The sequence below is a fragment of the Mus caroli genome, unplaced genomic scaffold (assembly GCF_978045245.1).
Source record: "Mus caroli unplaced genomic scaffold, Mus_caroli_1 scaffold_1, whole genome shotgun sequence".
Classification (NCBI taxonomy): domain Eukaryota; kingdom Metazoa; phylum Chordata; class Mammalia; order Rodentia; family Muridae; genus Mus; species Mus caroli.
The window spans coordinates 89,557,663-89,579,657 of record NW_028227256.1 but is presented as its reverse complement, the minus strand read 5'-3'; the positions used below and the strand labels follow the sequence as shown (position 1 = coordinate 89,579,657).

The 21,995-nt window shown below is 52.5% G+C and overlaps 1 protein-coding gene across 13 annotated transcripts in view; it reads left to right on the top strand.

Annotated features, from left to right (window-relative positions):
* Kif1a (kinesin family member 1A) overlaps nucleotides 1-19,173 on the top strand; it is an 88,192-nt gene extending 69,019 nt beyond the window's left edge. For 4 of the 13 annotated variants that reach the window (XM_029476984.2, XM_085839590.1, XM_029476973.2 and 1 more), the window contains 12 exons: nucleotides 99-125; nucleotides 8,830-8,944; nucleotides 9,862-9,995; nucleotides 11,058-11,119; nucleotides 11,509-11,654; nucleotides 12,048-12,248; nucleotides 12,782-12,859; nucleotides 13,248-13,372; nucleotides 14,012-14,164; nucleotides 14,621-14,813; nucleotides 15,557-15,675; nucleotides 16,128-19,173. In XM_029476984.2, the coding sequence (XP_029332844.1) occupies nucleotides 99-125; nucleotides 8,830-8,944; nucleotides 9,862-9,995; nucleotides 11,058-11,119; nucleotides 11,509-11,654; nucleotides 12,048-12,248; nucleotides 12,782-12,859; nucleotides 13,248-13,372; nucleotides 14,012-14,164; nucleotides 14,621-14,813; nucleotides 15,557-15,675; nucleotides 16,128-16,170 (1,396 nt within the window). In that variant the 3' untranslated portion in view covers nucleotides 16,171-19,173. Of the gene's footprint in view, nucleotides 1-98; nucleotides 126-7,709; nucleotides 7,734-8,829; nucleotides 8,945-9,861; nucleotides 9,996-11,057; nucleotides 11,120-11,508; nucleotides 11,655-12,047; nucleotides 12,249-12,781; nucleotides 12,860-13,247; nucleotides 13,373-14,011; nucleotides 14,165-14,620; nucleotides 14,814-15,556; nucleotides 15,676-16,127 lie in introns of all 13 variants that reach the window. The other 9 variants (XM_029477003.2, XM_029476993.2, XM_021177060.3 and 6 more) reach the window with 5 other exon arrangements.
* Nucleotides 19,174-21,995: the final 2,822 nt, after the last annotated feature.

Genomic DNA, 21,995 nt, shown 5'->3' with positions numbered 1-21,995 from the left:
CACAGGCAGCCCCCTGCTGCCGCTTGCTGCTGCTACCCCGCTGTCCTGCTGCCCACCCGCAGCCCCTTCACTAACGTGTGGTTGTTTGTGTTTTACAGGCAGTTTCTTGATTCGGACATACCTAGGTACCATTTCTGTCCCTCGGTTTGATTTCGGCCTCTACCTTCCCTCCTTCCCCGGTCACTTACACAACCCTGAACTTTTAATTTCCAGCTTTATCAACTCATAACTTGCTCACCTTTCCTTCCTGTTTCTCCCTCCTTTTAATTTCATTTCCTTGGAATATCATTCTGGTTTTATTTTCATGTCCCCTCCCCTAGCCCCCATCTTCCTGGCTGAGTCTCTCCTGCCTCCTCTGGCCTTCTCTCCTGATTTCGGCTGCTTTCGTAGTTTTCTGCCTCTGTAGACACTGGCTGGCCTCCCGCTCCTCCCACCCCAGCCTTGCCTTCTATGCCGACCTCTAACCTGGCCGCCAGTCGCTGCAGGTATCTCCCGCATGCAGGCTGGACAACCCGGCTGCTGGGCTGCACCAGCTCACAAGGGCCAGCCACTCCCTGCAAGGGGCCATAGCAGGCAGAGCTGGGAGCACGGGGAAGGGGCAGACAGGACCCACTGCCAGGAGACTCGGGCTCCCATGTGCTCCACAGCTGCCCAGGAACCCTTCCCAGGCCATGTCAGGAAGAGGGGCATCTATCTAGCTTTGCTACCCCTGCCATGGCCTCCGCCTCACTTTTTGGAAGTGGCAGGCAGTAACTCCATGAGAAGACTAGCAGGCTTTTGAACATGGCCTGTATCCATTTCAGACTTGCTCTCAGTGCTGGGTCCTGGTAGGGGAGATTGCTGTAGCTTCCTTGCACCCGGCTTGAGGAAGTCCCCACACCTATGATTGGGGCTCACTGGAGAAGGACAACCTCCAAGTCTTGAGTCCATAGTGGGTCCAGGAAGAATTTAGGGGCTGCTCTGAATGGGAAGCCAAGGCATCACCTCTGGACAGTTGCAGGATGGTGACCAGAGCTTCATGAAGGTCATCTGTCTCATGGGTCAGCTTTCTTAAAGTCCTGAGTGCTTAAAAGTTTAAGTTGTGCCACCTAGACAGAGCTCTAGAGAGAGTGGTCACAGCCCAGACTTCAGGCTGTGTCCTTGTCTGGTCATGGTTGTAATGGTCAGTGCAGGTAACATTCATTTGCTATCTTGCCTGGATACCTGGGAGTGAGGGCCCCAGGAGGAGACCCTATGGGCAGAGCTGTGGCCCTCTCAGGCATATTCTCTGGGTCATGGGGGGTGGGACACATCTGAGTTATTGAGCAGATCTTTTCTACACGCTGAGTGGACCCTCCCTGGGGAACCTGAGGCTAAGTGAGGCAGAAACCTCATCATGAGACAACTGAAGTGGTGGCCAAACTCAAGCAAGGGACACAGTCGTGCCAAGCCTAAGCATTTCTGATTTTCTCTCCCTACTAAGATGAGCTCACCGGAAGAGGTGGCCTGTGGGCTGGCTCTGGAGGCAAATAATCTATGCTCAACCCCATATAGAATTGAGCTTGCATCTGCTGGTGGCTTCTGTGTGTTTGAGAGGTCTTGACTAGGTCAGAAAGCTCCGGCTGTAAACATCTAGTGCCCCCAGGGAGCTTCTGGACGAGCAAGGAGACACTGGCACAGTGCAAAGGAAGGAATCTCGTCTCCTTTGGGATTTCTTCCTCAGCCCACAGGTCACAAACTCTGGCTTAAGCACCTGGGTTTGACCTTCCTGTAACTGTCCTTCCCATTCTAAAAATAAATTTGATAGGAACAGGCCTGGGGCTTGGCCCGAAGGAAGGAAGGGAGAGAGAGAGGGAAGGAAGGAGGGAAGCAGAGGCAGGCAAGGAAGGAAGGAAGCAAAGAAGGGAATTAACCAGTCCTTAGACTGATCCACGGGAGAGGGAGCCACTGTGGTGGCCGGAATGACCACCACTGTCATGGAGGGGGAAACCTTATCCCATGTGATCCTGGGACCGTACAGCTGAGCCAGAGGCAGCCTGGCGGAGTCATTTGCTATCTAAAGGTGGACAACTGCCAAAACTTTCTGGGAATCAGCTCGCCACTGAGGATGGGGAGCAGTGGTGGCTGCAGGCTGGGGTGAATCTGCTGATTCATGCAAGGCTCTCAGCTCAGACCCAACAGAGTCTCCCATTATTGTCACAGACAGTGGCATTTGTGTCAAACTGCAGAGCTCGTGAAGAATCACGGTTTTTATCCTAACAGCTGAGGAACCACAGCAAGGGTCCACCACTGGGGATCACATATGGGGCCTCCATCAGAGGTGTGGAGTGTTAGTGTGGGCGTTTGTTGCTTACCCACATTTTTATAAGACATTCGATCTGACATTCCACCCATCCTGTGCTCCTTCCAATGGCCTCACATTTTGCCTCCCTGACTTACGGGGTTTACCTGAATGGGCGTAAGGGTAACAGGTCCTTCTGGAGTATCCATAGGTAGTAGACAAGCTGCTGGATCCTTGCTCTCTTACTTGCCAGGTTTTGGAACTCATTTTCCTAAGTGCTTTAAGGGTTCTCTAGCTTCCTGGAGAGGGCCAGGTGAAGGGTCTCATGGAAAGCTATTTCCCCATCTACCTCCCCTGATACATTGTGAGCCAATAGCATTCACTCTTTCAGGAATCCCTGAGTCCTGTGAGCTGCATCTGACTTGACATTAGGAATTGTGGGTCCAGAGACCCAAAGCCTATTGGATACTCATTTACCCTGCCCCCACTGAAGTTGCGGACTGAGCAGGCTCTGTCCTTGCCTTGAGGTCCAGGGGGTGGGTAGCAAAGAGCTTGGCACATCAGGATCCAGCTCCTGAACTTCCTTGTTGAGGGGTGGGCCCAGTGGAGAGATAGCACCAGGGTGGAGGAGTTCAGCCATACTGGGAGTAGAAAAGGGTCCTACGAATACAAGTGGAGAGCCAGGGGCAAGGGCTTGATTGCTCTCATGGTCAGAATTTCCCTAAAGGTATGACCAGAATTTCCCTAAAGGTAGGTCTGGCCGGATCCTTCCTTCTCCAAGGGTAGTGACTATCAGGACTGGGCCTGCAGATGTGGACCACGTCGTGGAGTAAAGGCTGTCTTCCAGGGGCATGAGGCATTACCAGCTCTGGCTGCCTCTGCTGGGCTGTGGATCCAGCACCTTCCAGATGGATCTTGAGTAGACTCCCACTCTGTTTTTCTGGGTTCCCGTGCATTCCCATTGTCTGTGACTCAGGATGCAGCTGTCTGCAACCCCTTGTAGCCTGTTTGCCGTCCCAGCTTCTCAGCCCACATCCTTGGCAGGCTTCATGCTCAACAGCACTTCCTTCTCTGGGATGCTCTCCTCTCCTGCTTATCTTGGATCTTCTCTTTAGGGAGTATGTCTCCAGGTTAGACTTCAGGCTTCAGCTTCATGGTTCCCCAAAGGATGGAGCCCTCAAAGTAGCAATGGTGACCTTGAAGAGTGAAGAAAGTAGGCCAGGATGATCAGGACCCAGTTAGAGGTGTTGAGCCACCATTATCCCACAGGGAGGGTTGGGAGTGCAGCTTGCTAAGATTCCTGGTCCAGCCTCCACAGGGTATTTTGGTGGCAGCAGCTCAGTTGTTGTGCTAGGGGAGGGTCCAGCTGCATGTGGCCACCATCTGGCTTGAGCCATCAGAGCTGGAACTATGGGTTCTCTAGAGCCACAGAACTTATGGGTAGTCTCTATATAGTAAAGGAATTTGTTGATGACTTACAGTCTGTCCCAACAATGGTCAGCAGCAGCTGTGAATGGAAATCCAAGGATCTAGCAGTTGCTCAGTCCCACAAGGCAAGCAGGCAGAAGGAGAGAAAGAGTGTAAACCTTCCTTCTTCCAATGTCCTTATACCAGGCAGTGGTGGCAAACGCCTTTAATCCCAGCACTTGGGAGGCAGAGGCAGACGGATTTCTGAGTTCGAGGCCAGCCTGGTCTACAGAGTGAGTTCCAGGACAACCAAGGCTATACAGAGAAACCCTGTCTTGACAAACAAAAAAACAAACAAACAAATAAGGAAAAGAAACATTCTTCCAATGTCCTTATGTAGGTCTCCAGCCCAGATTAAAGGTGTGTGCTACCACGCCTTTAATTCCAGATGACCTTGAATTCAGAGGTCTCCCTGTCTTAATCTTCTGGAATTCATAGCCGCTATGCCTCAAGATCTCCATGCCAAAATCCAGGTCAGAAACTTGTATCACCCAGCCTCCAGATTAAGATCACTGGTAAGCCACCAATCCTGGATTGTAGTTCATTCCAGATATAGTCAAGTTGACAACCAGGAATAGCCACTACAGGTGGGATCTGTGCTTGGCTGTGTATTGTGTCATAACCAGACCTTTAACACGGAATCTCCAAGGTCAGACTCAAGGTCATTCTCCTGCTCTCAATTTGCCAACAGTCAAGCCCCAGGAGGGAAGGAGCTGCCCTATTGTAATCTGGGGAGTAGTGACACACTGGGAGTCAGTGTGTGAGATGCTTCCTTGGAGGACCTCAGTCTCCCTCTAGAAACAAACTTACCAGGGCACACCTGGGCTTCTGGCCACAGACTTAGGTCTTGAGTTTTATATTTAGGTCCTCAGAAAATCCACTTACAATGAGACCTACTTTGTTTGCCCTCTGTGGCTGGCATACCTTTAAGATTTAAGGGTCAGAGATATTGGGGCAATTTAAATATACTTTGATAATCATCATCAGCAGGCAGAGAGCTTTGCCAAAGAGTGAAAACATTTATTTACAAATGTGTATGGGAACTCACGTGTCATAGTAACCCACAGGCATATTTAGAGAGTGTGAGGCAAGAGGAAGTTTTTTAAAGTTTTTTTGTTTTTTTTTTTTTTAAATCACACCAGGTATTTTGAAATAGTAATCTTTAGCCACAATGATCAATACCAAGAGATGTCAGTAGTAGGTCGAATAGATACGCTGGGCAGCTATACTCGTAACAGTACATGTGCAAGCTCATGGTCTTTTGACTGTCTCGTGACCGTTACAAATTGTGTAACGAGAAGCAATTGTGGTGAGAAGCATCTCTCCCTGGCTTTATCCCTTGTCTGTCATAGGTGACGAGGGGACAGTGTACTCTTCCTTTCACAATATCACAGACAGTAGGACCTGGTGCTCTGTAGAGCTTGGTGTTCTCAACGCCCTCTGGAGGCCGGGCAAGAAGTGTATCTACCTTTGGAAGTATCAGCAGCTAGACCTGAAGCTGCTAATCCAGTTCTGGTCAGACTGGGAAAACTGTATGTTCCTAATTTACAAACATGTGGTGGCATTGGATCACTTGCCTAGGTCCCTGCGGTGTGGTTGTGATGATAGTAGAGGCAGATGGAGGAAGTACTCCACACACCCACTGTCCTCTCTGTGGGCAACACTTACACAGTGAATCTGCAGTGCTCCTCTCATGGGTCGTCCTCCACATGAGCACTATACTTGCTGTACCACAGGAGTTTGGCTGTCTTGTCTGTAGGCCTGCAAGGGCAGTTGTGTCCCCTGGGGAAAGATGAGAACCACCCACTAAGTCTCCTGATGTCTCTCCAGGTCAAGTGAGCCAGTTGGAAGCAAGATCTTGCCTGGAGGCCCAGACTGTTACATCCTTGGGCTCTGGTTATAGAAGGAGCCTTGTTGGCCACTCTTCTGAGGATCCTATGTGACCTGCCCCACCTTCTGCATGGTGCAGACTAGCCATTTCATATCCCTTCCATGGTGGGGGGGGGGTCCAAGGGATGCCATGTCAGTGGGGACACCAAGGGAGTGCACACAGTAGGCGGGGGTTCAGGTGACACCAGAAGGACAGTAGTGAGAGCAGTTTGTGATGGAGGGACTTTCCTTGTGCTAGGCCTGCTTACTAAGCTGTATTTGTGGATAATGGGCAGTGGAACCATAGCCAAAGCCAAAGTCAACTGAAATTCTCTGCTCACAGGGGGGCACCACTTAGAATTTCTAATGCAGCAGTCTGGGGTGAAGCTCAAGAATCCACATATTAAAAAGTTCCTGAGTGGTGTAGGGTTTTAAACTCTTTGGAGTCACTGCCTTGTGACTAGATGCTATGGTCCCCTACAGGTTGGGAGACTTGCATCTGGTGAAGGCCTCTTGTTGAACAAAGGCCTCCTGCCACAAGAAGCAGGAGGTGCATGTGTGTGCGCTGTCTTCTTCTGAAGCCATAGTTCAGTCATGGGGAACCCCTGCCAACCTTACTTAATTATTCTGGTAGCCACATCTCTAGATACTGTCTTTCCATCCTGTGGATGCCTCACAATGGGGCTTAAAGTTTGACCCAGGGATGCTGGGTTCCCGATCTCCAAATTGGTTAAATGTCAGCCTATGAGGAGTGGAAGGCTGTGTGGAAGAGGTGCAGGCTTCCCCCGAGTACTCGATGCCCAGTGATCCAAAGTGGATCCTGTACTCCACATGGTGTGAGCTTCCACTGTGGCCTCTAAGGGCCTTTCCATTGTCTGTGACCTGGGCTCTCCTACATAGGCCACCTTAGCTTCTCTAAATTCTGCTCTTCTGCCTTATGGTTGATGGTAATTCATCATGGGTCCCACATAACAACCTGCACGTTTGGGTTCCACAAAGGCGGCAGTTCCTCTGCTTCCCCTCCCCAGCCCCCCGCACTACCCCCCCTCTCAACAGAGGCTTAGAGAACACAAGGACGCTCCAGACCCTCCATTCATTGATTCACTGGGACATCACATATAAGTCATGGCTGGTGGAGAGTAATGCTAGCCACAAGGCCCATGTGTGCGGCACCCCCCACCCCCAGAGGACAGCAGTTGACCTCTAAGGCCAGTGACCAACCATCATTTGGAAGTGACTTGCAAGGAGCTTCGTTGTGTTGATCCTGGAGCCTGTTTTGGTTAGCCACCTGGCCGCTGGAAGATGACACAATTTTGGAAAGGGTTTAGTCCTGCCACAGAGAGTGGTCCAAGTTTAGTCATACCTACCTTGAGAAGGTACCCCTTGCTCAAGCCTTCAAAGATATTCCAGCATGCTGGGGTCTGAAGAGTCCTCCATGCACTCAAAGGCCAATTTTGTCTTCTCTCATTGGGGCCTGGACTAAGGCCACTTTAAGCTGGCAGGAACCACTGAATTTCCAGTAGTACCCCAGATGAGCTCTGAAACCACATTGGTTTGGCCAGACTCATTTCTCTGGGTGTTCCACTCAGGGCAGAAAGGCAAGGATAGGTCTGGGGCTCAGTCCCTGGGGGGGGGGGACTAAGCTGGGAAGGTCATACTCTTTCCAGGAGCACAGAGGGGGTTCTGTCTACACAAACATGCATGCACGCACCATTCAGGAACTTTCAGGCCACTTCAGAGATTTTGAAGGCAAAGGATGATAGATATAGATGCAAAGTCCAAGCAAGATGTGACAGGGCTAGTCCTACTCTGACATCATTGCAATGGTGACACTGGCTCCAAGATATCCCATGCCACATTTTAGCTCCTTGGTTCTGAAGGACACCTTGTTGACGTGGGGACAGTTACTGCCCTGTGTACCACAAGGGAACAGTGCAGAGAAATTCTGACCCTTGTGGTCATGGCTGGAGGCAGCTTCATGAGGATATGGGGTATCTGTGGGGCCGGGCTGGGGCTCCAGGGGGCCCCTCAGCAGCTGTGCTGGCCATGGAAGGACTGTTCTGACGTCTCGCTCTCTTCTGTGTGTGTGCGTGTGTCCTGGCTGCGCCCTTAGCGTTTCCTTCGGAAATGACACTAGGTACAGGCACCATTATCTCCTGCCCTTGCTTGCTCCACCCCCTCTATCTGTTCCTTCCCCTTCTCCTCCAATGCTGCCTGCTCTTTACCCTGTTCTGGTTGCCCGCTGTCTCCACTTGCCTTAGACCTCTCCGTAGTGATATGTGTCTGACAGTGGCCCTGTCCAGCCTGTTTTGTACCATGTCCCTGACCCATTGACCCCACACCCTATTCCCTGGACAGTGTCATACAGGAAGAAAGGCAGCACCAGCCAATCTCACACATGGCCAGGCACCTCAGGGAGCCTGCTGGTGCCCTTGAAAGGCCTGGCCATGAGGTACTGGGAGAGCTGCTGCCACCTGGCCTGTGAACTGTGTATCTGTGAGGATGCTTGGAGGGGGTGGGACTGTGGAGTGGCTATGCTACGAACTGGGGCAAATTCCCTCCCAGGGAACCCTGGATATTTAAAGTAAATGAAGCATACTGTCGCACAGCAGCCATCTTCCAGAGTAGTGGCCTACAGGGATTGTAGTACAGGGGTCCCCATGGTAGATACAAGGTCCAGGGCTCCTGGTAGTTACCCTGAACTCCTCTGGGCAAATCTGGGCCCTGCTGACACCCCAGCTGGAGATAGGGACAGAGGGAAGATCATGAGGTTGCTATTCCCATGGAACCCCTCTCAGGAGCCCATGAGATGCTGCCACTCACAGGCCGCTGTTTCCACTCCAAGCATCCTCCCCCAGGGCCTTTCCCTGGCAGCGTGAGTCTTAATGGAAGGGGTGGGCTGAGGAGGGCTTGGCCAACTCAGGGAGATCTCTGGCGATGCCTCCTTGCTCAGACTTTGAGGCTAGGACAGCTCCTCTCCCTTCCTCTGCCTTCTTCCCAGTCCACACTGGGGCAGAGGAAGCCGGGGCTGCCAGGCAATGAATGGCCCCACGGTGGCCCCTGCTTGGTCCCCGGTCTGATGCCACCAGCCTTCTTGGTGCCACCCAAGCTTCCCATCCCATGACTCCAGTAATCTCCCTGCAGTTCTCCTCTCTCTGTGTCTGTCTGCATGTTCCTATTCCCACTGAGAGCATCCCCACACGTTGTCTTTTACTTCATCTGCTTTCTTCCAGGACCTTCTACCAGTTTGAAGCAGCCTGGGACAGTTCCATGCATAACTCCCTCCTGCTGAATCGTGTCACCCCTTACCGGGAGAAAATCTACATGACGCTCTCTGCCTACATTGAGGCAAGATACCCACGTCCACAACACCTCCTATAGCTTGAGGGGCTTGCAAAGTGACATGGAGGTCCATGGACCCCACTCTCTTCTCAGAGAATGCTTCAAGTCCTTGAGTAGACCCATATGCTTTAATGCCATTGCTCAATCCTAGCACATGCATATATCTTTAGTGCTTAGATGTCAGGTTTGAGACTACAGGTTGGCTGCATCATCACCAAGCATTGCATCAATATCCCAGAAAATGCAAAAGTAGAAGCCCTTCACTGCCCCTCCTACACTCAGATCTTCAGTCATCAGGTCTATGGCCAGATGTGGGCTGTGGCCCTCTTCTGAGGCCTAGTGAAAGACTGGAATGTGCTTCTGTCTGGACAACAATAGCAAAAGAGGAGTCTGGAGAAGGTGGGAGCCAGGTCATCTAAAGGGCACCACTTCTCCATAGAGCCAGATCACTCTAGATAACAATTGTGGGCTACCTCAGGGGCAGTGATGCAACCTGGGAAATGCTGGCAGGGCCTTGACTCTATATTCAGAGCATATCTGCTGTGAGATGCCTACTGTGCACAGATGGGAGTTAGCAAGCAGATGCAAAAAGAATTCATAGTCTCACATTCAAGTGTGAGAATAACCATGCTTTGCCTTGATCTGCAGGAAGATTTCAGGCTGTGCCCTTGGTTATATAGCCAGGGAGCAGAGTAGATCCAGTGCCCCGCAGATCCTTGCTAATCTCTGTTTTCAACAATGGGGTAGAGGGAGCAGAACTCTTGCTCCCTCCCCTAGGAATCTACTCAGGGTCAGGAGCAGGCATTAGCAGCCTTCAGTGGCTCTTATATCCTAATGAAGATTGGATAGGTGCATTCTGGTTGAGCCTGGGGCCTGGGCACTCTGGACCACTCTATGCCCATGCCCTCTGTCATGTAATGCAGATGGAGAACTGTACCCAGCCAGCTGTCATCACCAAGGACTTCTGCATGGTTTTCTACTCTCGGGACGCCAAGCTACCAGCCTCACGCTCCATTCGCAACCTGTTTGGCAGTGGCAGCCTAAGGGCCACAGAAGGGTGAGCTCACTAGAGTGGGCAGAGGAGGGGGTCTGTGCATCAAAGAGGGGAACTCACCAAAGGGGTAGGAGAAGACTGCCTCCTCTCATCCTGGGCATATGGAAGAACTGTGTTGGACTCAAATGCAGCCTTGGATGTCTCCTACCCCCCAAAACCCCCCCCCTCCCAGCGACTCCTGTGTAAAGAAGCCCTTAGCTCCATAGCACAGACCTGATAGGGTAAGGATCAACCTTCTACCATCCAGGTCTCTGCCTTCAGCTGCCCTGCTGGTCAGTGCAGCACATATAGGGGACATTCATCATGTCAAGCAGGCATGAGGGAACTCTCTCTTTTCCATGGGAAGTGGAAAGGCCTGTGGATACCAACCTCCCCATGGGTGCCCTGCACCCCCACCCCAGGAAGCTCTTCCCTCAGGACTGCTTATAGCACACAGGAGAAACGGGATGGGTGTATGGGGGTGGGGTGGGTAGTGGAGGACTGTGGGCATAGCTTTAAGTGGGATATGAGTTAAGTGGCTTTGCCGGACACTGCATCCATCCTCCTCCATTCTTGCCACTTCCTGTAGCTTCAGCGGTAGAGACTGGGCCAGAACCATGGGAGAAGTGAGGCTCTCTGCAGCTCAGAGCAGGCCACTAATCTACCCCCATGGAGCCAGTGTTGAGGCCACACTAGGCACAGCAGAAGGCGCTTGGGGATCAGGACCCAGTGGTCAGCAAGGTCCATCTCTAGGAGAGGGCTGTGGTGTGATCTTGGTGGGACTGGAGTCACAGGACTAGGAGGAGGGCTTCTCTGTGAGATGTGAAGCCTGCTGGGGACTGGAGGTGCCTGATGCTGAGGGTCTGGCAAAAGTGTCCATGCCTCTTGATGCCCCATGGGTCACTCAGCTCACAGCAGAGCTGAGGTCTGGCATAGGGACAGCAGCTCAGGGTGCAACATGCTACAGTAGGAAACAGGCAAAGTCTGCCTCAGACTGAGTCGTGGTGGTGAGCTGACTCCTAGTCTGTCTGTCCGTCCTCATAGCTGTGCCTAGTAACAGTGTGTCTCCTTCCTCTGATCCCCCAGCAACCGTGTGACTGGTGTGTATGAGCTCAGCCTTTGCCACGTGGCCGACGCAGGCAGCCCAGGTAGGAGACTTTCCTGACTTCCCTCTGCTGGGGCAGAGTCGGGGCCCTGGGATGCCTGGCTTGCTCAGCCTCTGCTCCCCTTGACTTGACTTCTGCTAAGTTGGAAGCCTTACCTGCACAGTGCAAGTACTTTCCCTCCAGTCCCCAGAGTGTCCTCGATGGGAGGGCAGAGAGGAGTCGAGTCTGCTGGCTGCTGTGACCACCTATGTCATAGTCCCGTGGGAGAGGGACTATCAGTTTCTTATGTGTAAGGTCCACGTGATCCTGTGGCCTCGGGGTGGACCAAGGCCCAGGGGAGCCAATCTTGAACCCAGAAAGGAACAAACGTCAGCAGCTGTGCCAGCAGCGTTGGTATCTGTCAGAACACTAGAGTGTCAATCTCCATGCAGGGATGCAGCGTCGGCGCCGGCGGGTGCTGGACACATCAGTAGCCTATGTCCGGGGTGAGGAGAACCTGGCTGGCTGGAGGCCCCGAAGTGACAGCCTAATCCTAGATCACCAGTGGGAACTGGAGAAACTGAGCCTCTTACAGGAGGTGAGTGTGGGAGCCGCTGGGGACCAAAAGACCCCACACAGCAGGCTCCATTCTGGATCGCTGCACTTGCCTAAAGTGGATCCAGCCAGGGAAACCACCCTCCTGAGCTGACACTGCTTGTCTAGCCACAGGGTGTACGTGGGGAGCAGGATGCCGAGGGATAGACCCCTGCTGCTCACAAAAGGACCCGTGTGCATACTAGGTGTGCTGGCTATGAAGGAGAAGACACATAGGCAGGACATCTGAGTCCTGCCAGCAGTGTGTCCCTCAGGTTACCAGGCATAACCAGGCATGGCAGACCTCCTCACGCTTTACCAGAGGTCCTTGCTGCCATGCACGGCAGCCAGCACCTGCCCTGGCTGGTAACCTCACTCACCTTGGTTGTCCTGGCAGGTGGAAAAGACCAGGCACTACCTGCTCCTTCGGGAGAAGCTGGAGACGACCCAGCGCCCTGGCCCTGAGGTGCTGTCCCCAGCCTCCAGTGAGGACTCTGAGTCCCGTAGTTCTTCAGGTGCCTCTTCCCCATTGTCAGCTGAGGGTCAGCCGTCACCTCTGGAGGCTCCCAACGAGAGGCAGAGGGAGCTGGCTGTCAAGGTAGGTTGGGCGGGTGGGTGATGTGACCACGGCTTTGTCTTCACAGGCCCTGGTCATTTCAGGGTGACCCAAAGGCCCAGCCTGATCTGTGGCCAGCTTCAGTCAGACTTGCTAGAATCTGGAACGGGGAGGAGTAGGGACCAGTTCGCGCCTTGCCTGCCACCTCACCCCACTTTACTCTCCTTCCGAAGCCTCAGCTTGAGGCCTTTTATAGGCTCTTCCCCAAGTGTGATTTGTCATCTTCTGATTCCCTGAATTGCCTAGGAGCTAGGTCACTGCCTCTATTCAGAGCCAGTCCCTATTGTTGCTATATAGGCCACTAGGGAGGCCTCGCATCTTCAGGTGATGCTAATTCATAGCCTTCCTAGGAGCTCCCAAGGAGGAGGGGTAGGAGTTCCCAAGTTTGGGAAGAGGGTCTACCCCCTTACCCTGCCATTCTTCATCAACTCCCATCTGAGCACGTCTTGGAAAGGGTGGATGGAGGCCCTGTGCTGCCACTGGTGCAGAGATGACCTTGTGTTCTCTATCTGCAGTGCTTACGACTCCTCATGCACACATTCAACAGGGAATACACCCACAGCCACGTCTGTATCAGCGCCAGCGAGAGCAAGGTAGGTGAGGACCCCCATTGCCAATAGTCAAGGGCAAGGCCCAGTGAGATACCTCATAAACAAGGGCTGGAATCTGAGGAGGCTGGGGTATGAGTGAGGTCTTGACCCAGCCTAGCCCAGACCACACAGTGTTACCCAGGCCCTAAGTGTCTCTTGTTCTCTTCCCATCTCCTTAACACACTCTGTTTTCCTGGACCCCTCATCCTGCAGGCTCCTACCTGCTCCAGAAGTTCATACACTGAATAGCATCTGAAGGGGACGTCCACCTGGGTCAGGGTAGTCTGATCCTGGTAGGAATAGGCACGGCTGTGTAGGAGTGTGTGAGGAGAAACCCCATCGTCCCGAAGGCCCAGAGACCCACCTGAGAAAGATTTTCTGTCTCCTGTAGCTCTCTGAGATGTCTGTCACCCTGATGCGGGACCCATCCATGTCCCCTCTGGGTGCTGCTACGCTCACTCCCTCCTCCACTTGCCCCTCTCTGATCGAAGGACGATACGGTGCCACTGATGTGAGGTGAGTGAGCTTTGTCCTACCCGGAGAGCTTCTAGCACCTTAAAGCCAATTGGTGATAGTTTCTGGGACTCAGGGATGGAGAAAACAGGTTCAGGGGACTGTGGGCATAGCATGGGACTTAGGGAAAGGTAGGGCATGGCAGAAGAACGTGTTGGCCTTCTTGGAGGCCCCTCTGTCCAGCTAGCTCACACAGCTGCACCATGCCCTCTCTTTCTCAGTTAGCACAAATAAAAGATGTTTTAGTGAATAACCCCAGAAAGATGAGAACAGAAACACTCCCTTTTTAGGGACAGGGCTCCTAAAATACTCAGTGAACCACCACTGGTACTTTTAGAGAGGAAGGGAAGGTGTGTGGGCTTTAATACAGGCAGAGGCTGGGGATCGTCCCAGAGGAGGGAGTGGTATCTCCCCAGCAATGCAGAGCCAGCCCTGGCTGTACCACAAGCTGCTGGCTTTGGAGTTCTCATTCACTCCAGCAACCCTAGATGGAGGTAGACTCTGTGAGACCCAGGAACTCCTCCTTTTGGACAGAGACAGAAAGTCCCAGAGCTCTCCCCTAGCCGCTGTGAGGAGGGTATTACCAGGGAACACCAGTCCCTTGAGGAACCCTGGCAGAAGGCAGTCACCTTCTATTTCCAGGACCCCCCAGCCCTGCTCCCGGCCCGCCAGCCCAGAGCCTGAGCTCCTGCCAGAACTTGACTCTAAGAAGACTCCCTCCCCTGTTCGGGCAACAGAGACAGAGAAGGAACCCCAGCGACTGCTGGTCCCTGACATCCAAGAGATCCGAGTCAGGTATGCAAGGTCTTTCCTGGAATCAGAAGCATTCTAGAAATAGGCAACCAGCCCTGGCCCATGTGCAGGGCCCAGCTTGGTGTCAGGGGACCGCTCACCTCTGTACAAGGTAGGCAGGGTCCTGTGGCCCTCGTGGTAACAATTGGAAAGTGGAGAGCAGGTGAGTAGGGCAGAGATGGGGAGGTGAGTGGGGGAGAGATGGGGACCTAGTGGACTCTGGACTCTGGGACTTTAGCTTTTTTCCTCTTGAATTTCCCCACTGAAAATTGGGGACTTGTCCCAGATGTGAGATGGTGGTTCTGTTCTTGGACATCCCAAAGCAAGATATGTCAGCCACCCTCTCCCCATACCTGGTCTTCCTTCCTGAGGACCCTAGTGTAGGGCAGTAGAGTGTGAGCCCCTGTGTTGGCTCTGCCACCCCAACTTCTTGAGCCAACAGATGTGTCTGCCTCACAGCCCAATCGTCTCCAAGAAGGGATACCTGCATTTCCTGGAGCCACACACGGCTGGCTGGGCCAAGCGCTTCGTGGTGGTGAGGCGTCCCTACGCCTACATGTACAACAGTGACAAGGACACAGTGGAGAGATTTGTGCTCAACCTCTCCACTGCACAGGTGGAGTACAGCGAGGACCAGCAGGCCATGCTCAAGGTGCGGCCAGGGCCCAGCTCGGATGCACTTAGTCCTCCAGGGGAGGTGCTCCCTGTTCCCTGTTAGGGCATAGCTCCTGACCTGTCCCTGTCTCGGGCTCAGCAAGGCTCCTAGTAACAGCTCTTGGTGATGGAAAGTATTGCTGTCATCCACATCACTAACACCAGCTAGGTCCCATCTGAGGTTGGCACACCCTCACAGCCCCTACAAGCTGTCTTGCCCAAGGCACTGACTGACTGACTCATGGTCCTCTGCAAGCAGGAGCCAGCTCCTTCCAGCTCGTCATTTGAAGGGAAGGTTGGTTCTCCAGGCCATGTGGAAGGAGGCTGTAGTACCCATTGTGTTTTATTCCCTGTGTGCAGAGAGAGCTATATGAACCTAGTTGCTATGCACACCTAGCACAGAGGGCACAGCTGAAAAGGGCACTCTGGGCTGGAGAGATGGCTCAGCGGTTAAGAGCACCGTCTACTCTTCCAGAGGTCCTGAGTTCAATTCCCAGCAACCACACGGTGCCTCACAATCATCTGTAACAGCCACAGAGTACTCATATAAATAATAATTAAAGAAAAAACAAACAAACAAACAAACAAAAAGAAGAAAAGGGCACTTCATCCAGGGTCCCAGGCAGTGATGTGACCCACAGAGATCAGACTCATTTCCAGGGTTTCTGAAGGTGTTCTTTCTTGGTGGTGGCAATGGCCATGTTACCACGATGCCTTCTCACCAGCAGCTTTCCTCTACAGACACCCAACACATTCGCTGTGTGCACGGAGCACCGAGGCATCCTGCTGCAGGCCAACAGTGACAAGGACATGCACGACTGGCTGTATGCCTTCAACCCGCTCCTGGCTGGGACCATCCGGTACGGGCTGGGCAGGGAGATGGGCAAAAAAGGAAACGCCATATGGAGACCTAGCAGATGTCACTCCTCCAGGGGGCTGGAGCTCACAGGGCTTCGTGTTCTTGGGACTGGGGCATTCTTGAGCATGCTGGTACCTGTTTGAGAGTCGTTAATGCTCATGCAATAAGTCAGCTGAATGCAGGCTCTAATGGATAGACCCAGGTTCCTGTGGAGGGATTCCTCCCCTTCCATGTCACAGGCTTGATGAAGGGCTGTGGGGGAGCTAAGGTGCCACCCCAAAGCACTGACATATTCGATATCAAGTCTCTACGAGCCTAAGGGGATTAAGGAAGACCTGGGGCTCTGATGTGTAGTCTGGAGGCCTGCTGAGCGGCCTCTGGCTGCTGGCAGACTTGGGGGTCAACTCCTGGCTCTGACTACAGGTTCTCCCCTTCGCCCCTCCACCCTTGCAGGTCCAAGCTCTCTCGAAGGAGATCTGCACAGATGCGGGTCTGAGTTGAAAGCCTTCCGGACTTCCAGTGGCCCAGACCACTCCCCTGTCCATACCATCTGTTCTGTCATCTGCCACTCAGCCCTTCCCCACTACCCACCACCAGGGGATACCTGTGCTGGGCCCAGCAACCCTACCTCTGGAGGGAGGCCTATACCACATGACGAATTGTGCTCCCCCAGAGGTTGTGCGTGTTGTGGTTTCTTCCAAAATTGCTCTGGTGGGAAGTTCGGAATGCCAGGAAGGTCAGAGGGCCCGAGACCCAGGGTATTGCCGCTGTTCTAATATTTTTTTAAGCATAGACAGACTTATAATTAATATACATTAGTTAGTGGCGTTGAAACAGTCCTCTGAGACATTAACTATAAGACTGTGTTCTGTTTATAAGTATTTATTTCTAATGCCTCCAGGTAGGGCTGTGAGGTTCATGTGAAGCTACCTTCTCCCCTCCCATCCCCCCTTCAGCCTGGCCCTGTTGGTTCCCACCTGTATCTCCAGCCTGCAAGGGGCAGAGGGAGGGAGGGACGTGAACAAACCATGGCTCCTCACAGCCTGGCACAGGGAAACTCCGTCCTGGCCAGTTTTGTCTGAGATGCACCTTGCATGGTACGTGTGTGAGAGGTTGTGCAAGTCCTGAGACTTAGGCAATTCAGAAGTCACCCTGTGCTACTTCTGAGGGAACAGTTCCCAAAATGGAGCAATAAAGGTGGTGTGGGCAGCTTCATCTCAGAGCGAGGAGGATCAGGTGAGGGGTATGGTCCAACCTCGCTAGGCAGACTGGCTTCGGCTGAGCTGTGTCCAGACTGTTGGGTAGGCGGCTGCGTTTGCACACGGCTGTGGGTGACAGAGGCCATGGGTGTTCAGAGTGGGGCCTCTGACTGTAGCCTTGGGTGTTGATGAGCAGAGGAATGGATATGTAGCTCTGGGAAGTTCTGTGATCAGTGATCCCTTACGTCTGCCCAGGGGTGGCGCTCCTGTAAATCTCAGCAAGAGAACTCAATGAGTGATGTATGTCCATCAAGCACAGGAGGGTGACCTCGTGATGGTCTTGGTAAAGGGACTCTTCTGTACCTTCTGTACCTGGGGACTTTTCATACCACAGGTCCATTTGGAAAGCCAGAAACCAAACCTCAAGTCCCCAGGACCCATCAGAAGCAGTTACACTCAGCATCCAGCTATTCCAGGAATCTCCCTCCACCCTTGTCAGCCCCTCCCCCCTCTGGATCAGCTGATGGGTCTAAGCTCCCCATCAGCTCAGGCTGTCTCCACATGGCACTGGATACTCTCGCAGCCAATGTTCACAGCATCCCTACTGTCTGGAAGGTCATAGAAGGTTCTGGCTTCAAGGTCCCTTGGCATAGTTATCCAGGCATCAAGATTCAGGGTAGTGGCAGGGCTCATGCTGAAAGTAGTGTGTGCACCTGCCAGCCAGTGTGAGTCCAGTGGAAACTGAGAATTCACCCATCACTGGGGTCAGGTGCCATATGGGTAGCCACCCTCATGCCGGGCCACCCTCATCCCCAGGACTTGAGGTAATAGTCATTAGCATCAAGTGTCAGGGAACCCTCTCCATGAAGTATAGAATAAGACTCATTCCCAAGAATCCAAATCTAGGTGCCCATCCCAGAGCAAGATTAAACTAGAAACCAGGTGACCTGAGCTGTCCGCGGTGGACTGTGGAGGCAGGAGATTGAGATACAAAGTGGAGAGAAGACACCTGTGTTAAGAAACTCACTCTGGTGCTCGTGACCAGGAGGGAAGGAGCGAGTTGCTTCAATTTCTTGGTTCCCAAGGGCCACACAGCCCCCAGCAGGCAGAAAGGCAGTCAGGCTTGCCACACTCGCTCAGGTCAACCAGCCTGAAGCTGAGGCCTTGCAAGAGTCCAGCTCCACCCAGGAGGTGGGTGTCTGAGGCCAGCCAACCTACAGAGCACCTGTGCCTGGGTCGGGCTATAGAAAGGTTGGGAGCTCTAGTGCCCACCCCACCCCCATTCAGGGGCCATTCCATACTGGCCCAGTGCTGTCCTGGCATTGTCTATGAACCAAGATGGGCTCTCGGCTTTTGTGGGAGTCCTGAGTCAGAACCCAGTAACCGGAACTGATGGACCAAGAAATCTGTCCACAGCTCAGGAAACCTGATTTCTTCATGCCCCGCCGCCTTGCCCAAAATTACCTGTATTATGTCAGCTGAAGGTCATTTGTCCAACAGCTGTGACGTGGAGGGATGACATGAGGACTAGGGATAACCTAGCTGAGGCCTCTGTTTCCTGCTTGGTGCAGAAAGTGAGATGAATCTAGAAAACCACCTCCACAGACGTTTTGGTTTTGATACTTAATGTTGCTCAGGCTGTGACCTCAACTTAGTTTGGGATAATAATCAACTTTCCTGGAGAGGGGGAGTTGTTTCTGCATCCGGGGTGGGGCGGGGCAGTGCTGTGTTGGGTTCCTGTGAGACCCTGCTTATGCCTGGATAACACTTCTAATGCCTCTTGTCCCAAGCAATCATGCCAGCACCTTATTCAACACACACACACAAACGTACTAAATGATTCTCCTCCTCTCTCCTGGTACCTGGAGACCCCTAGCTATCATGGGATTGCTGAATGTGGCTGATGTTACAGATGTGAACAAGACTAAGATGGTTCTCTGCTCCACTCAGCATGGGGACTTCAAAAGACACATTCCTTTATCCCTGGGACCGGAGCCATGCAGTCCCTCAGGATGGACAGATATGGCTGACCTGAGTCTCTCCTTGAGCCTGGACCTCTATAGGTGGTTTGTCTATACCGAGGGGCCCCTGCAACTCAGAGGCTGTTTCCCTGACCTGTACATATGTGGTTGCTGTGGGCTCCCCCTGGCCCCTGTGTCATAACCACCTGATGTAATGACTAGTATCCTGCTGTTTACACCTGAGTGTTAGCTGTAGGCTCCTGTACTGTTTGTGTGCACTTAGGGCTCTGTCCAATTAAGAAATAAATGTGGCTCTCATGCAACACACATCCATTATGTCTTTGTCTGTTGGCTGCAGCTGGAAAAAAAATGCTCACAGGGGCCTGTATCCAACCAGAGATGGTACTGGCTCCCTGGTGGGGAGGGAGGTGACTTCTTAGCGATCCGAGAGGCAGATAGTGAGAAGTGCCAGATGGTGCTATCTCTGAGGCCACCTGCTTGCCTCAGATCAAACCTATTCCAGGTATCCCTACCTGTATGTACCTAGCTCTAAGCAAGCAGCTCCTTCCCCTAGCAGCCTTTTGGGGTGTGGTCCCTCAGAATCTCTGGCCCACAGGGTGTGTGCAGGCCTCAGGCTCTCAGAACTTCCTAAGGCACTAATGTGAGGCTCTCCCGGCGCCTTGGTGGTTCATGGGTCTATACTGAGGCTTGGGTTTCGAGAAAATGGATACACAACCCAAAGTCTATCAACAAGTCAAGAGCCCAGTGGTCTACAAGCTCACACTCGTAGGTGATTGGCTAATACAGAGCCGCACAGTTTCTGGGCAGAAATAAAACTTGAGTATACGTATGCTTTGGTTTCAAGAAGTGCTGATCCTGTAGGAGTTTGGATTCTGCCTGCCAAGTGGATTCTTTATATATTTTTTTGGAATGGAGTTTTGTCTTTAACCCTTTGAGAGAGAAGACAGTTCACTTAACTTCTGTTTGTTGTGGAAGATGGGATCTATGTGGGCTACAGGTGATAGCTGGTTACCTCCAAAGGTCACTGCTGGATTGCTTGGGGCCCTGAGAGAGCAGAGATGTGCTCTGGAGTCTCCTGGGGTGCCACCCTCTGGCTGTAGATGGTACTGCACTAGGCAGCAGCTGGGACTGCATCTGTCTCTTGCTGCTGTGGGTGCTATTGGGTCTCAGACCTGGTAGGCTTGAGGCTTGTGGTCAGTGGAGACCAAGAAGGATCAGAGGGCAGGGGCTACCCTTGCTTCCACTTCTGTAGATAGGTTACTGTGTTATCTTCTAACTCTGAGTTCAGTTGGCTTGGCCAGCCTGTGAGTGTCCCAAAGTGATGAGGACCTTGCTAGAATCCCTCCCAGGTGCTCCAAAGCTGGGGTTCAAATTTCCAGAGATGCAACATGGCCCTGGGACACTCAAGGTCTGGAGAGCTACATTGTGACTTGGTCATTCCACACCAAGCAGGGCTAACTTTGAAGTCACCTGGCTCAAGATTAAGGGGTGTTTTCATAGATTAGGGCTGGCCAGGGTCTGGAGTCATCTTAGGGCAAGGGCAGATTCATGGAAAACCACAAACAAACAAAAAATCAAAACACTAAACAGGGAGGCTGTGTCCCTCCTCCTGGTCCATCAGATGTTGAAAGCTCCATCTCAGCACCTAGAAGGGAGAGGCCCTGCCGGACGGCTCCCACTGTGTGGATAGAGAACCACACAGGCTGAGCACCTGACAGACCACCACAGCCATTTCCCAAGCTCAGATACCAGCATCCTGATTTCACAGTTCTGTGGGAGGCTGCAGGATTGGACAGTCCTCAAAGACAGCCAGGTGGGGACTGGAGAGATGGCTCAGCACTGGCTGCTCTTCCAGAGGTTCTGAGTTCAAATCCCAGCAACCACATGGTGGCTCACAAGCATCTATAATGGGATCCAATGCCCTCTCCTGATGTGTCTGAAGGGAGCAACAGAGTACATTAAATAAACTTAACAACAACAAAAAGCAGCCAGGTGTATTGCCCATGGCCACACTGCTCCCTCCAGACTCCCCCAGGCTGCCTCTCTGCCCTGCCCCCCTTACCCACCTCTTTCCCCCTGCAGAGCAAATCGGTGTTTCTCTGCCTTTTCTAAACAGATCTTCAGAAGAGGGGAGGCAGGGAGGGAGGAAGTGAAACTGCTCTGGCCAACAAGTGTTGTGTTTTGTTTTTGCTAGAAACAGATTTACTTTCCACCAAAAAAAAAAAAAAAAAAAAAAAAAGATGCATTTTATTTTGTTGACACATCTTCATCTACAGCATTTTAGATACTCCTCCACATTCCCAGGTCACTTCAAAGACACACCGTAGTGAAAGTGATCCATTTTCTTTCTTTCTTTTTTTTTTGGTTTTTCGAGACAGGGTTTCTCTGTGTAGCCCTGGCTGATCCTGGAACTCACTCTGTAGACCAGGCTGGCCTCGAACTCAGAAATCCACCTGCCTCTGCCTCCCGAGTGCTGGGATTAAAGGCGTGTGCCACCACACCCAGCTTTTTTTTTTTTTAAAGTGATCCATTTTCGCCGGGTGTGGTGGCGCACGCCTTTAATCCCAGCACTCGGGAGGCAGAGGCAGGCGGATTTCTGAGTTCGAGGCCAGCCTGGTCTACATAGTGAGTGCCAGGACAGCCAGGGCTACACAGAGAAACCCTGTCTCGAAAAACCAAAAAAAAAAAAAAAAAAAAAAAAGTGATCCATTTTCAACAGTCTTAGAAACAACAGCGAGTCAAAGTCCATGCCCCTGACTGAGAATTGTGTGTGGATACCACCTCCACCCCGAGTGTGTATGTGTGTGTGTGTGTTGTGTGTGTGTGTATACATGTGTACAAGCATGTACATACAGCACTCACACGGCTTCTAGAATGGTTCCAAGCTATCTTGTCACCACCACAGCCCAGATACACGTGGCTCTTACGCTCTCCCTGTATGTCACCCTGTAGAGCCATCCTACACGTCAAAGTGTTATCTCCTCGCTCTGCACGTCTGGCCCACGTTCTGCTGCATCATGGAAAAGGACTGTGACCCCGACACTTAGATCACAGCAGGATTCTTGTTCTAGCCATCCATGCAGGCCATGAGGAGCCTGGGCTGCCGGCCTCCCTGGGTCCAGAGTGGCTATGAGGAGCTG